At 39.4% G+C, this 14,132-nt stretch overlaps 2 protein-coding genes across 10 annotated transcripts in view; both read right to left on the reverse strand.

Moving 5' to 3' along the window:
- Positions 1–53: 53 nt before the first annotated feature.
- Positions 54–11,325, reverse strand: sltm (SAFB-like, transcription modulator). 5 transcript variants are annotated; one of them, XM_043243650.1, is made up of 20 exons: positions 11,149–11,325; positions 10,404–10,491; positions 10,258–10,313; positions 8,764–8,791; positions 7,088–7,673; positions 6,393–6,436; positions 6,048–6,154; positions 5,805–5,954; positions 5,545–5,660; positions 5,297–5,457; positions 5,107–5,207; positions 4,960–5,016; positions 4,739–4,872; positions 4,472–4,652; positions 4,257–4,381; positions 3,979–4,149; positions 3,501–3,824; positions 2,952–3,087; positions 2,707–2,864; positions 54–573 (listed from the first exon to the last, which is right to left on the reverse strand). In XM_043243650.1, exons 1-20 carry the CDS (start codon positions 11,281–11,283, stop codon positions 477–479), a joined length of 2,955 nt encoding a protein of 984 aa, XP_043099585.1. In that variant the 5' UTR covers positions 11,284–11,325; the 3' UTR covers positions 54–476. The 5 variants fall into 5 exon arrangements, with proteins under 5 accessions (XP_043099585.1, XP_043099587.1, XP_043099584.1 ...); XM_043243652.1 differs by having other exon boundaries at positions 2,707–2,867; positions 7,088–7,616; positions 8,764–8,788; positions 11,149–11,324; XM_043243649.1 differs by having other exon boundaries at positions 2,707–2,867; positions 8,764–8,788; positions 11,149–11,324.
- Positions 11,326–12,022: 697 nt separating this feature from the next.
- Positions 12,023–14,132, reverse strand: part of rnf111 (ring finger protein 111) — a 31,448-nt gene continuing 29,338 nt past the window's right edge. For all 5 annotated transcript variants that reach the window (XM_043243647.1, XM_043243645.1, XM_043243646.1 and 2 more), the window contains 2 exons: positions 13,992–14,095; positions 12,023–13,703 (listed from right to left, as the gene is read on the reverse strand). In XM_043243647.1, the coding sequence (XP_043099582.1) occupies positions 13,586–13,703; positions 13,992–14,095 (222 nt within the window). In that variant the 3' untranslated portion in view covers positions 12,023–13,585. The remainder of the gene's footprint in view (positions 13,704–13,991; positions 14,096–14,132) is intronic.

Here is a 14,132-nt window from a genome sequence, read left to right on the forward strand (position 1 = left end):
CACAAATTGTGTGTAGACATGGCAGCACGTACAGAACTATACAGAGACGGTCATAATCCACATAATTTAATATCAAGTTGTAGAATCATCAAAAAAGCCACATACTGAAATGTTAACGGAACTACAGATGTGTCCAGTGCTACACGCAGTAGTCTGCCCAAAGCATATGAGAGGATCCGAAACGAAGTTAAGGTAAATCTAAACGAACACCTTTTAAGAAATAAGCTGTACAGTTGCATCTATAGAATGCCAGGAGAACATGTATGTGCACAAAAGTTGTTTACAGGTCACCGGAGAACAGTTCAGGAAACAAAAACCTACATGTAAAGCCTTTTATAAAGACAACCAAATTTAATCTTTACAATAATCTAATGGCTATACGTTTAGCCAATTAAAAACATCAGAAGTTCAAAATAATAATAATAATAATAAAAAAAAAAAAGTATTTATATTTTTCCACTGTGGAGAGTCAGATGCTAGAACCTTCCTTTGAAGGGCTTGAATCCTCCGCTGCCACCGGCCATGGGAACATTAGTGATCTGCACAATTCTGTTCATACCAGAAGAGGAATGACTGCACAAAGACACAAAGAGCCAGATCAATACATACGCAAAGTCAATATGTGAAGGAAAGACTGAAGGCTAAATGTTATTTCCTGTAAATGTGCGACAATTCATTTCCCACCGAGTAAATAAGCAAATTAACAAGGTGCCGTGAATGATAAAAGTATTTGCTCCATAAAGCAGTGTCCTGCATGACACCAGAAAATTTGCACATTGCAGTCAAAAACGTTTAAAATAAAGAGTTAAAAATAAAGGGGAAAGAGTTTATATAAATCAAAAATAGCACATAAATTACTGATTTACGCATATTGATAAATTGAAAGATCATGATTTAAAATACTACATTTACAAAAAGAAAAATAATTTCAAAAGGTGTCAATGTCTTATTTATAGACACTTTTGTTTTGTTTCCGGATGAGCATTCAGTGACATACTTTTCTTAAAACAGCCATTGGTCCCCACATCCTGGCATAATGCAATCAACACAATACATGATTGTCAACATTTTAAAAGGTAAGTTACTCCATTTGGACTGCTGCAGCCAAACTCTAAACTTTTATCCCACTACTTTGTTTATTTAAAGGTTAGTACGCAGAATTACTGTGCGGGTGGAAAGGCTGTACTTGAAGTGATCTGCTCTCTCCAGATCAACAGCAGTGTAAACCAGAGCATGTGGAGCAGCAACAATTTCCACTCCACGCTCCAAGCATTTAATAATCACTTCCTGCTCCTCTCCTCGCTCAGCTGATCAGAAACACCGCTCCACCGTTGCTCTGTGGCTCAAGTATTTTAGTATGTTTGAAATATCACAATTCTGTTCATACCGTACAATATAAAAAAGGACATAAAATAACAGTGTTTCAAGTTGGCTTATAAGAACTATTGTTTGTGGTGCAAATTTTGTTTGTGATGAAAATAATAATAGCCTGTGTTTTCATCATTATTTTAGCCACAGATCGCTGCATTTCTGCTCATTCGAAACAGAATACAGATTAAGTATCTAAGGAAAAAAAATAAATAAATAAATAAATATAAATATATATATATATATAGATCTCAAAATTTATCAATTCTCATTTTTACAGAACAATATGGATTCTAAAATCCCAAGTTATCAGTTTATTAACAAAACATTAAAGGGCACTTCCTATCCAGCATATCGCAATAAGCATTGTGCTTTCAGGCTACCTCCAAAAAATGTTTTTTGAGCCTAAACTCAGTCGGAGAAAAATAAACTGAACGTAACATTCATTACAAATTTGACTGTTCTTCAATGTTTAATTTGTTTGAATAAATCTATCAAGTTTAATGACAGCCACCATTATGTTTATATTAAACAAAAAATAGAAATAGAAATATTAAGGAGATTTTTTTTCCCTTGAGAAAATTTGGCATGTACTGCACTTGATATCCAAAATAATCGATATTGGATAATATTGATAATAGAATTAAATTGCGAACTTGAGAATGATAATTGGACCAAATTTCATTTGTTTAAATGCATTATTAAGAGAGTGACTCCAAGTGTTTAAATTATATGCTTTTCATCTGAAAATACTCAACAGCTCATCTAGAAGGACAAACAAATTCCTTAAACTATAACGTCTCTATCACGTCATCATAACCTTCACATTCTTTCTGATTTGGGTGATCCTTCTCTATGAAGCTAGCTAAATGTTTAACGTAAATGCTTGTTGAATATGCAGTTATATTTCGGGTCGCTGGCATGAATCGTATTCATGATGGAGGTGTTTTGGGACACCCTCGGAGCGAGAGAAAACTACAGCGCTCTGAATTTTTAAAATCCACTCCTCGCTCCAATCGAAATTATATTGCTCCGCTCACATACTCTGGTGTAAACATAGATCGGAACGTTGCATTTGTGATGCTCATACTTTCACAGGTTTAATAAAGTCCCTAGACTTTGGTAAAGAGCTTGTGTCACAATACAAGCATCAGCAGAGTGTGAGCAGCACACATTTTCTCCCACAAATGTGTGCATGTTAATAAATAAGAGCATCCCATTCATCAAACTGAGAAGTTCTGCTCATGCTCCACTGATTCTTGTGATGTGAAACAGCCATAATACACGTAGCTCAATCATAAGATGCGTTTAAATCAGGGCCGTGATATCGAAACAAACCTGGAGTGTGGTGCCATCATGCCGGGTCGACTGTCCCCCATTCTGTGGTTATCTGTGAATCCTCCGCTTTGTGAGCCTGCCGACCCGTGCCAGTCTTTCCTGGGGCCCTGATCGCGCCCATGGCGCTCCACCACCACCTGTCTGCCACTTCCGAAGTGCTGCTGTGGTAAAAGGGAGGTTATATGGCATTAGATTTGATAAATGGCAGCAAAAAGATTGTGTCAGCGGTATGTCGTGTACTTTACCTGGTCTCCCATGACCACAGGTCTGCCGCTGTCTCGGTTGTTGAAGCTGGCTCTGCCACGGCTGGCTGAAGACACCCCCCTCATGGCAGGCCCGGGACCCTCTCTGCCTGGACGTTCTGGACGCATCCGCACTGCCCTGTAACACAGTCAGCAGCAATCACTGATTACCTGACGCTCAAGAAGAGCCAAGCCTGAAATATCAGTCTTACAGGTATATGTAAGGGCCAGTGGGTTTACATCAAAAACTAGTAAAAATAACTAGCTTCAAATAATGTTTCAAATTATAACAAGTAACAAGGCTGATTTAAAAGGTTTTTAATTAAAATAACTGACCAACAAACTTGCATATAGGAAACAAAATACTATGAAAGTCAGTAAAAAAACAAAAAATCAAAACCAAAAACGCATTGCTGTCAAACTATTGTTCTTTGTCCACACTGGTGATAGAAAGCAGTGGTTCAAGAAATGTGACTTGAAAATAACTTTAACAAGAAAAGCCTCAAGCCTCAATTCCCCACCACAGAGGAGAAAAAGCACAAACATCTGTACCTGACATCTCCTTGTTTGGCATTCATTCCCCCATCATTCTTCCAGCCAGCGTGGCTGCCGTCTCTGGGGGCTCGGGAGTGGGCAATGGTGGGGGGCGGTGCTCTGCCACCAGCTGGTCGATCGGGCATGGACACCTGTCTGCGCTCATCTCGGTCTCGGATCTCTCTGCGATCGCTGTCACGCAGCTCTGCACGAGGTGGAGGAGGTGGTTCTGCTCTCCGCACCGTCTCAAAGTTTTTGGGGTAGCGCTCAAACCCTGAACCTTCACGGCGAGGAGCAGGTCGATTCTTCTTTGATTCAGGTTCACCGTCAAAGCGATTACGTCTGCAAAAAGAAGAAGAAAAAAAAAACAATTTTGAGTTGTGCCAATTTGGAAAATCTTTTGTATTTAACTCTCATTTGAATAAAAATGGCCTGGTCTCTTTTCCTTCCTTTCCTATTGTGTTCGGGAATTGCATTCTCGTTCATGAATTCCTACCTATCAAAGTTGTTGGACTGCACAGCTGATGTCTGCTGGTATCGATTCCGGTCTCTAGGGTTAAAATCATTGAAGCGGTTCTGTTGTCGATTGTAATCTCCACCTTGACTCATCCTCCCCTCTGGCTCAGTCTGCATCTTTTTACCACTGTTCCAGTACGAATCATCTCTCCTGCACAGACAGAGAAGGAAGAAAAAATAAATAAAATAAATAAAAACACTGACCACTTTGAACCACTTAACCTCAAAAATGAATATATAACAGTATTATTCACATACCTTTGGTCAACGTCTCGTCCCCTCTTTAAGTTGTTTCGTTTCTCCTGCTCGTAACGCAGCTGTTCCTGTTGCCGCCTCAGCTCCTCGCGTTCTCGAGCCAAACGCTCTGCTTCCTTGCGTCGCTCCTGCACACACACACACAACACATGATTGTTAAAAAAAACCAACAAAAAAACCTGCTTTCAGTTTCACAGGCAGATGTATCGTTGCTGTACCTGCTCTATTCTGATCCGCTCCCGTTCCAGTCTCTCTCTCTCCATGCGCTCGCGTTCGAGTTTCTGTCTTTCCACCTCCAGCCTCTGCCGCTCTCTCATCAGGTTCTCCCTTTCCTCACGCTCACGCATAATACGAATGCGCTCCCTCTCCCGGCGCTCTCGTTCTGCTACCTCGCGCCGTCTGGATGTTACAACAAAACAGTATTTCAAAACACAGCTTAAGCACTCTGCCGTTTTAATTGCCAATGAGAAGGAAAGCATGCCTACCTGCGCAGTTCCATAGCCCTGCGAACGCGTTCCATCCTGACCATGCGCTCACGCATCCTCTGTTCCTTCATCTTCTCAAATGGTAGGATGTCTTTGTTGCCAGCTTTGTTAAGCATGGGACGGCCTTTCTCCAACTGAAAGTACGTAAAACTGGTCAAACTAAATACTAAAGAGTTAATATGGCTTTAGTAAGTCAGATCATGTTTTCAGAGTCAACAAACCTCCTCAAGTGGTATGAACCCTCTGGGACGTCTGTTCATCATGTTGGGAGGACCAAGCTTTAGACAAAAAGACAATCAGATCATTTGGGCTTAATAAAAACCTCTTTACTTTGTAATACAGTACAATGTTGAGGATGTCTGAGGTACCTTCTCAAACCTGCCGCCCCTTCTGAAAGGGGGACGAGATTTATTGAAGTTTAGCTCTCCTTTAGCTTGGTCGATCACCATCATGTTGCCTGGACTCTTTCCTGCAGATGAGAAAAATACATACATTACAACTATAAATTTTGAAGTCTTTAAATTTCCTCAGTAGGTGAAACCAATCAAACTAACATACGTCCGTGTTTCTTGTCATCTTTCTTTGCTGCGTCAGATCCTGAACTGGAAGAAGGTGCATCAGATTTGTAGATTTTGGAGTCCTGTTTTTTGATGTCTTTGCTGTCCTTCTCAGATGGTTTGTCTGATTTCTTCTCTTCTTTCTTAGATGAAAGTGGTGTCCTATTGAAAATAAAAGTTGGACAATATAACCAACGCACTGAAATGCTCCTTAAAAAAAAAAAAAAAGATGATAAAACTTCTGCTTACTTGCTGGATGTTTTTGCTCCAGTTGGAGTGCGCTTTTCTCCAGAAATTTTATTGGAACTTGTCTTCTCTTCTCCCTCTTTCTTTGAAAAATCCTTTTTAAATGGGTCAGTTTTCACCTGTGTGGACAATACAATGAGATCAACTTTAATAGTTTTTTTTCTTCTCAAGAAAGCACACACCATTGATGTTTGACTGTAATATGTAAAGCTTAAAAATATGTTGAGATTCATACTGTTAAAGTGCAATGGTCAAGTGCTTACCCGGTCCACAGATATCTGTTGTCCGTGGAGTTCTGTACGGTCCAGGTGAGAGATGCACCTGGCCACTTCTGCACTGGATGACATGGTAACTAATCCATAACACTTGGCTCCTGGGCTACGAGCATTGGTGACCACTTTGGCACTAAAAACCTATTTTGAAAATGGCGTCAGCGTCACAAACCTAAATCACAAATATGTGAATTATAAGCTGGTGCTTATTTATCGTATACAAAGAGCCTTTACCTTTCCATATTTGCCAAAGAGGTTCTTGAGATCAGCTGCTTTGGTGTTGGATGACAGGCCGCTCACCCACAGATTACGAGTAGAGCTGGTACTGCTGCTGCCACTTCCTGAAGACAGATAAGTAGGCTTTAAAAAAAACACTCTACTTGAGGATCAGAGCAAAGTAACTTATGAAGCTACCAAATAATGAAGCTTCTAATTTAAGATTTTTTTAATATCAGATTATACTGGTGTTTTAACACTTAGACCAGATCCTGTATATAAATTTTATTAACTTCCAGTTTACTGTTAAGTCCAAAATTTCAAATTGTAAACTCATTTAGATCAGTCATAGGTAAGTCATACCTTTTTCATCTTTTGTAGTCTTTCCATCTCTGTCTTTTGAAGAGCTAAAATGTGAATATTATGAGAGCGACAAGAAGAGAGAAATGCTTTAATGAGTACCAGAGCATGAGAGAAGATGACTGTGTGGGGCATCGAGGTACATCTCCAAACAAACAATAAAGGTTATACAAATATTTGGTGCATTACAGAAAAAGAAAAGAAAAAACCAAAAAACAATAATAAAAAAAAAAATCCCCATAGGCAAGGCTTGCACTCGGACAAAACTCCAATAAGGCTTCTTTCTCTTGCTTTTCCACAGGAGCAAGGTGGGTCAGGTTTTCTGCCAATTTATTCCCTTGACCAATGACATCCTCAGGAGGGTGTTCAACTTCAGAGAGAATCACTTCACTGGACTGACAAACCCCTCTGACATCACTGGAACTATTGCTCTTTTTTTAACCCATAAGTAGGGACTGGAAAAGCAAGTGCTGGAAATGTGTGCGTAACAGGCGTGTTTTCTGCTCCTCGTTTAACTCCAACAATTACCAAACTCGAAAAAATGGCAAAACCAAACCAAAAGAGCAAACCAAAGGCAGGGATTAGGTACATTGAACAACTTGTTATGAAAAAATTCTTGCGGCTACCCACAATGCTGCGTTCTTAGTGAGCTGGAACTTGGTAGTAGTATCTTAAAGAACTGACATAGAAAGACAAACCTCTTTGCTTGACCTGTTGCCCCAGTTGAAGAGGGGCCTTTCTTCCCAGAATCCTTTTCCTTGTCTCCCGTTTCTCCTTTCTTCGAGGCCTCTCTGCTGTCCTTCTTGGCGGTGTCAGACATCAGCCCGTCATCTCTCTTACCATCCTTGTGGCCATCTATGGCTTCAGTCAGCGAATCTGTCTCCTGCCCCATCTCAGCAGTGGCCTCAGGCTCTTCGCAGCCCTTGTCTGCCTCAGAATCTGGAAGTTTCACATGTTTACCTGTTTCCAGGAGGTCGTCGCCATCTACATCCAGCGTGATGGCATCTTCAGCCTGGATGGTGACAGAAATATTGTCATCCTCAACTTCTTTTATGGATTCAGGAGCAGGTTCGCTCTCCAAGGCCTCCATCGATGGGATTTCAGACTCGGCTTCTCTCTCAGCCTCAATCTCCGCGTCAGGATCGGGCTCGGGTTCTGCTTCTGCTTCCACCTCAGCCTCAAGATCAGGCTCCACTCCTACCTCAGCCTCGGGCTCTGCAAGGCCGTCTTCACAGGAGAAGGTTTTAGAATTGTCACGAGTAGCATCATCAGTATCAGTTACATCTGAGGGATTTAACAAGCATAAAACATGGCAAAAAAAACACATTGTTTAACATTCAAATCTCTGTGCTACGTGACCTAGAAAGTACAACAAAGAGCAAGTTTAGTGTTAGTGGTCATCGTGGGTGAGGAAACCACAGGTACACATAAAAACACATTCCTTAGAACAACGATGAGAAGTTGAACAATCTTCTGGCTATGAGGAACATCACTATCTTGTTTTGAAGTCTCCACAGTTTTGAAGGCTCCACAGCTGGGTGACATTCTGCCATGCTTCTCTGCTTCACAGACATGCATTCAGTCTGAAGGAAATTGCAAATCTATTCCATAATGCAAGTCCTCTTGCCAGATGTCACTCGGCTTCTTGTGGTCACATTGAGAGTCTTCTTTCACACACTTCCACTGACCGTCCATCTCGTTTTACAGCCGATGGAGGCAAATCAAAAGCAGGGTGTCAAATCTTCTCTGATCCGTTGGCGAAATCCAGCCGTGTTTATGGTACTCTGTCCAGTAACACGGCTAAAAATGGTCGTCCACTGAGCTGCATCCAGTCTTGAATGAGTTCAAAGCAAGAGCAGTGACGTTGATATCCACTTAAGCCATGCCGGCTATACTGCAGTCAGGAAGAAGCGTCAAGACTTTGGTAAACGAGGTTCATGTGTCATGTTCTGACCAGTCAACAAAGGCATGCAGCCTGCTGCCATCTCCATTTCAGGAGGTAGTCCAGTCTCAACAGAAAGAAAGAGGTGGCCTACTGAAGCTTGGGTGGTGTTCTGAACGGATATCGAGTGGGTGAAAGGTCTCCTCTTGCTGATGAAATGTGGTGGCAGGGTAATGTGCTCTTGAACGAATTAGATGATGAGATTAGGAGAATCACTGATGTTAACACAAATGGTGAAGGGTTATCTGTCCTTTGATGCAGCACAAGTTCCAGATGGGACGTTTTAATGTCTGTGAAAGACGCGTTTTTAACAACTAGAACGTTGAGATTGGAAAACAGCAAAAGAAAAAGGAAGCAAGAGAAGTCCGACCGTCTGAAACCTAAAAAAAAAAAACCTGTTACATCTCCACCCCAATAAGTGACCAGACATACCTTTTTCAGATTCCTCTTCCTCAGTCTCCTGAAAACAAAACAAACAAATTATATAAGGATATTTATTTCTAATGTTAATGTAGAACTGGAGGGATTATTACTTATACTTAGAAATTACACATCTAGCTGCAATAAAATGAATGTTAGTCAATATTCTGGTTTGTTTAAATAAATAAAAATGTTGAGTTGGTCACAAAATACATACTTTTACAATCTGTACGTCTTTTGATTCTTTAAATAACTAACTTAAATATCTAGTTTCTTATTTTCACCAAGGCTGCAATACTTTATTTAATATACAGATGAAACTAACAACGTAAAATATCAAAACTTAAATATACAGTGATGTGTAATATTTTCATGGAAACTATACATTTTCTTTTAAAATAACAAATGTTTGAGACAGAAACGCACCATAAGAACAAAAGTTTTGGGACTATACCCACTTTCACTCTTCTGCGAAGGCATTTCAAAATTTGAGCATTTCAGTTAGTGTTTTGCTCATTTTGACTCTCTGCAAGGTCAGACACTGATGCTGGACAAAGCCTAGCTCACAATCTGTGTCTTAGTTCGCCCCCAGGGGGCTGGATGGGATTGAGGGCAGGGCTATGTGAGGGCCAGTAAATTTCTTCCACACCAGACCCATTCAACCATGTCTTTATGGACCTTGCTTTGTGCACTAGGTCACAGTCATGCTGAGATAGTAAAGGGCCTTCCTCAAACTATTCCCACAAAGTTGGAAGTGTATAGCATTTTCAACCATATCTCGGTGCATTAAAACATTAAGATACTGCCTCCAGTAATGGCATATTTTACACCACTCCATCTGATATTTGGCACTGTACTTGGTCGGCCTATTTTAAGTTTTAAAATCAATGGATTCAGCAGAGCATTGGCAACATTTGCTCAACCTCGGAACTCTGCTCTGTGACTTTACGCGGTCTTCCATTTCTTGGATAGGTTTCTTACACCTTCCAATAATTCCACTTACAGTTCAATGTGGAATATATCCCATTATAGGGAGCCTATTTTGTTTAGTTTTTTTTTTCTCTTTCTAAAATGTTTGTAAATGCGAAATGGCAATGGGTCTGAATGAAAAACCTTAAACCTAAACTTAATTTAGAAGTATCCCAATACCTTTGTAGTATAATTTGCAACATGTCAAAGTTTTATTCTGTTTAAACCTTCAAATATCAATGTGTTATGTCTTTGACTTATAATTACCAAGTCACATTTCACAATAAATTTTAAATGTGCTGTTAATTTTATATTAATTCACCAATATTATTTACCAATCAACTGAATTCACTACCACTTTGAAATAGCTTGTTCGAGAATAACACACATATGAAAATTTATTTTTTTAACTGTAAATAAGGTTAAACATCCAACAAAAGCGCTTGTTTTTTTTTTTGTTTTTTTTAAACATTACATACTCATTTCTCAGTCCAGTTTAAATTAACCCAATGCTTGGCAACAATTCCACTCCCATACCTTAGAAAAGGATTCCTCTTCCATGATGGTGTCAGCATCCAGATCGGTCTTCTTTCCTGAGGATGTGTAATAAAGCTTTTCGATTAGCTTTTGAAAAAGGCACACATGGGGATGTAAAGAGTTGGGTTGTGAGCATGAAGGTCTACCTTTAGATTTGCTTTGCTTTCTCGTGGGTGTGTCAGCCGATAAGGTGATCTCAATGTTGTCTGGATCTCCACCTTCATCTTCTATTGCCTTCACACAAGAACGCATGACCATTCAAATGTTTATGGGAATTTTAATATTTGAAACAAATGATTCAAGTCATACTTTGCATAAATGATCTATGATAGTGCAGCTGTAAAACCCATGACATGCAAAAGATTGAGCACCATAATAACATTTTGTTAAAATTAAACTAACCCGCTGTACACTAAAAGGAAACTAAACAAGTTGCATGCAGTCTTGTTGCAAGTGTATGTCTTCCTTCCAGTAACACAGCTATTCATGTATATCGTAACATTTTGCATTATTAGCTACATTTGATTTTTCAAAAGAAAAGCCTGCACATAAAGATTGCAAATAAAGAGATGGTGAATTGGTTTGAAGTTGCAGCAACTGGTCTGAGCGCGTTGTAATGTAGCTGCATTCGCCTGCTAAGAGAATTTAGCCTACTAAACAAATCCTTACAGATTAGGTTTCTGAAACGGCTGGTACATATCTCATGTCAGTTCTGTAACACTTGGTATCCAAATACGGGCATTACATCCGTATTGTTATTGAATGTATAAAAATCCGGAATGCAAACATGTTTTAGGATACAAACGGCTATGCTAACTCCGTAGCCATCGAGCTAGCTCGCGATCTTTTATCCAAACGCAATCTCAATTTACGGGTTTAGATTCAAATTACCTGCTTCAGCCTTGCGATGAGTGTGTTTTTCACCCCAGTAACATCGAGATTTCGTCGTTTGAGTTCTGATTTGAGGTCTACTACACGTAAATCTGTAATCTTCTTAGTCTCCGCTGAAATGGCACCCGACGCCATTTTAACTGTGTATCCGAGGGTGTGTGTGTGTGTGTGTGTGTGTGTGTGTGTGTGTGTGTGTGTGTGTGAGAGAGAGACAGCTACAGCGACACAGGACGCTCAAACAATCGCCCTTCTTCTTCTGTTGACTTTTTTTTTTTCAATCGCAAAAGTACAAATATACGTTGAACGCACATTTGACTGCACATTTTACACACAAACACACGTATATACATACATACACGCGAATATATAATAATAGTACAAATATCTAAAACTCCAAAATATATTTTGCTCGAGGTTTTCTTGATAAAAGCGAGAAAGGAAAACCTACCAATGGGGTATCTCGTTTTTCCTAACTGCGGTTTGATTGAGATTAACTGGAAAGCACAATGATAAAACATGATTTTTGAAAGGTTATGTTTTTGCAGATTACCTCGTATGTGAATCATTTTGTTTATATTGATTCGAACTTTGTCTAAATCTGGTATCATTGATGCATTTCCATCATTACTGCATAAAAAATAAAAACAACTATAACACGATTGTCTTATCTAGTACAAAAAACTTACAAAAAGATATTAATATACATTGTCAACATTAGTTTCCTTTTATCAATATGTTTGGAGCTGTGAAGTACACAACTGCTGTAAATATGACACAAAACTAAAATATAGGGGACATTTTACTTAAATATGTATTTTAGTTAAATACATATAAAGGGTGTCAAGTTCAAGGAGGCAAAAGAATGGACACATAAAAGAGTTACCTAACTTTATTAATTTCATTATTTTAAAACTAATATAAATCCCATGGAATTTCATCCTGGGGCCATTAAGTCTATGAATGCATGGACGCCTGCCATTAAGTACTGCATTCCAACACTCCATTCAAAATTATTACAGTTTTTCCTCAAAATTCGGCAATCAGAGTGGAAATACACGGCCTCAGCACACTCTCATTCTCACAGCACTCCTGTCTTTTGTCTCTCATGTGCAAGTATATGCAAGTTAGCTAGTTGAGACTAATATTAGTGTTAGGATTTCACAGCAGCAAAAAAAAGGAAAAAAGAAAAAAGAAAAAGAAAAAAGGGGGAAACAGTTTGCTGCACAGTTGCAGAACAAATGCGTTAATGACAATATCTGACAAGGAATAATAAGCTAACAAGTCACTTTCTAAGTAATCGAGAGAGAGAGAGAGAAATGAAGAAGGCTAGGAGACCCTGATGAAACAATAAATATTCTGTTTCCCAGTCATCCTCACACAACCAAGTCGACACGTGGAGCTGGTCTGAGGAAGTACACTCTCTCAATTGCTCGATCAAATATCCAACTTCATTATACTATAAAAACAACAATCAGAATACAGAGAGGTGACATTCATTTTCTTTTTTTTTCTCTTCTCTTTGAAAATACATTAGGTGAAGTGCGTTACATGTGACGTCAGATTGAGGTGCTGAGAGGGGGACTGATGGGACACAACCGTGTGAACGTTTTCCAGGAGGTGAAGTGTGCAGTCGGGTTTCTCTTCGGGGCTGGAGCCGAATTCATTTCAATTCCATCAGTTCAGGATCGAATGCATATAAATGTAAAATTAAAACGGACAATCCATATGCTTCTCTAAACGAACCTCCCGAACCGGGGTTAGCACTGGTAATGAGCTGAAGAGAAATGGAACGGACTCCAGCCCAGGTTCCCACGTTGAGACTGAACCGGTGTGAGCGTGAACACTGTTACAGCAGCTGATCTCATAACCATGATCTTGTTTCCTAATTAAGGAATGTCTTGATTCACTTAAAAAAAATATCTATTTCAGATCACATTTTCTAGAACATAAAACTAATCAATATACTGATCGATAAATTGAGTCCTGCAATGTTTTAAAATGGAGGTTGACATTCTATTCCAGTAAAGCAAGGCATCAGGTATGTAAAAATGCTTCTTTACTAGAGCAGCAATCCTCGCCTGCAAGTTCTCAGGCCTTACGAGGCCTATTTCATTATATGTGCAAAGAAATGCATTGCAAGGAACCATGCAAAAATAAAATACAATGACACTTATGAAAACAAAAGCTACATAAACCCTTTATAAATACAATACAGTTCAAAACCCTTAATGAAGATGTTATTTCTAGCTGTACTGGTACTACATGATAGCTGGCACGCTAGGCTCGATGCTTTTTTTTTTTGTGGATTGTTGTTTTTCTTTTTTCCCCATAGTTGCGCAGGTATTTCATGCCATCTTTGGTTGAATGCGTTACTGACAAAAATGAAAAGGAAAACAACAGATAAATGTCCAACAAAAGGGTTGCAAGAAAAATAGCATCAACTCTCCGGAGATAACTGAGCCTCGATGTCCACTCTGCAGATGGGGCATTTCTTGTTAGTGAGGAGCCATTGGTCTACACACAGTTGATGGAAGAGGTGCATACATGGAAGGCGCCTGCATAAAAAAAAAAACAATACAAAGACAATGTTAATCAATTGATATTCAGCACAATGAAATCGGATATTAGCTGAATGCTTAAAAACAGAATGACCAATACAGAGCAATTCACTGGTTTCAGCACAAGAGGGCAGCACAAAACATGAAGAGAAAGTAATCTAAAGTGAACCTTGGAGAGCAAATAACTTGCACTATCAGGCATACAACACAGATGACATATAATAAACAAACAAACAATCGATAAATAATAAATTCTCCAGTACTGGTGGAAAGTCAAGCATTTACCTGACATCCTCCCCTTCTTCCAGTATAGACAGACAGATGGTGCATTTCTCCTCTGTGTCTTCCTCCGCACCTTCCTCTTCCTCTTGCTTACCATGCAGCTTTCTCTGTGCACGAGAAAGAAGCGTAACGGCCATTATAAGC

The sequence above is a fragment of the Puntigrus tetrazona genome, chromosome 7 (assembly GCF_018831695.1).
Source record: "Puntigrus tetrazona isolate hp1 chromosome 7, ASM1883169v1, whole genome shotgun sequence".
NCBI classification, from domain to species: domain Eukaryota; kingdom Metazoa; phylum Chordata; class Actinopteri; order Cypriniformes; family Cyprinidae; genus Puntigrus; species Puntigrus tetrazona.

Bases quoted from the DNA above. Each gene is read 5' to 3' on its own strand.
- sltm (XM_043243648.1), bottom strand. From the start codon at position 11,283: ATGGCGTCGGGTGCCATTTCAGCGGAGACTAAGAAGATTACAGATTTA. The intron at 10,314-10,403 runs GTAGACCTTCAT...ACACATCCTCAG, and splicing joins AAAGCAAAGCAAATCTAAAG to GAAAGAAGACCGATCTGGAT. The intron at 4,150-4,256 runs GTATGTGAATAA...CTGTCTGTGCAG, and splicing joins GGACGAGACGTTGACCAAAG to GAGAGATGATTCGTACTGGA.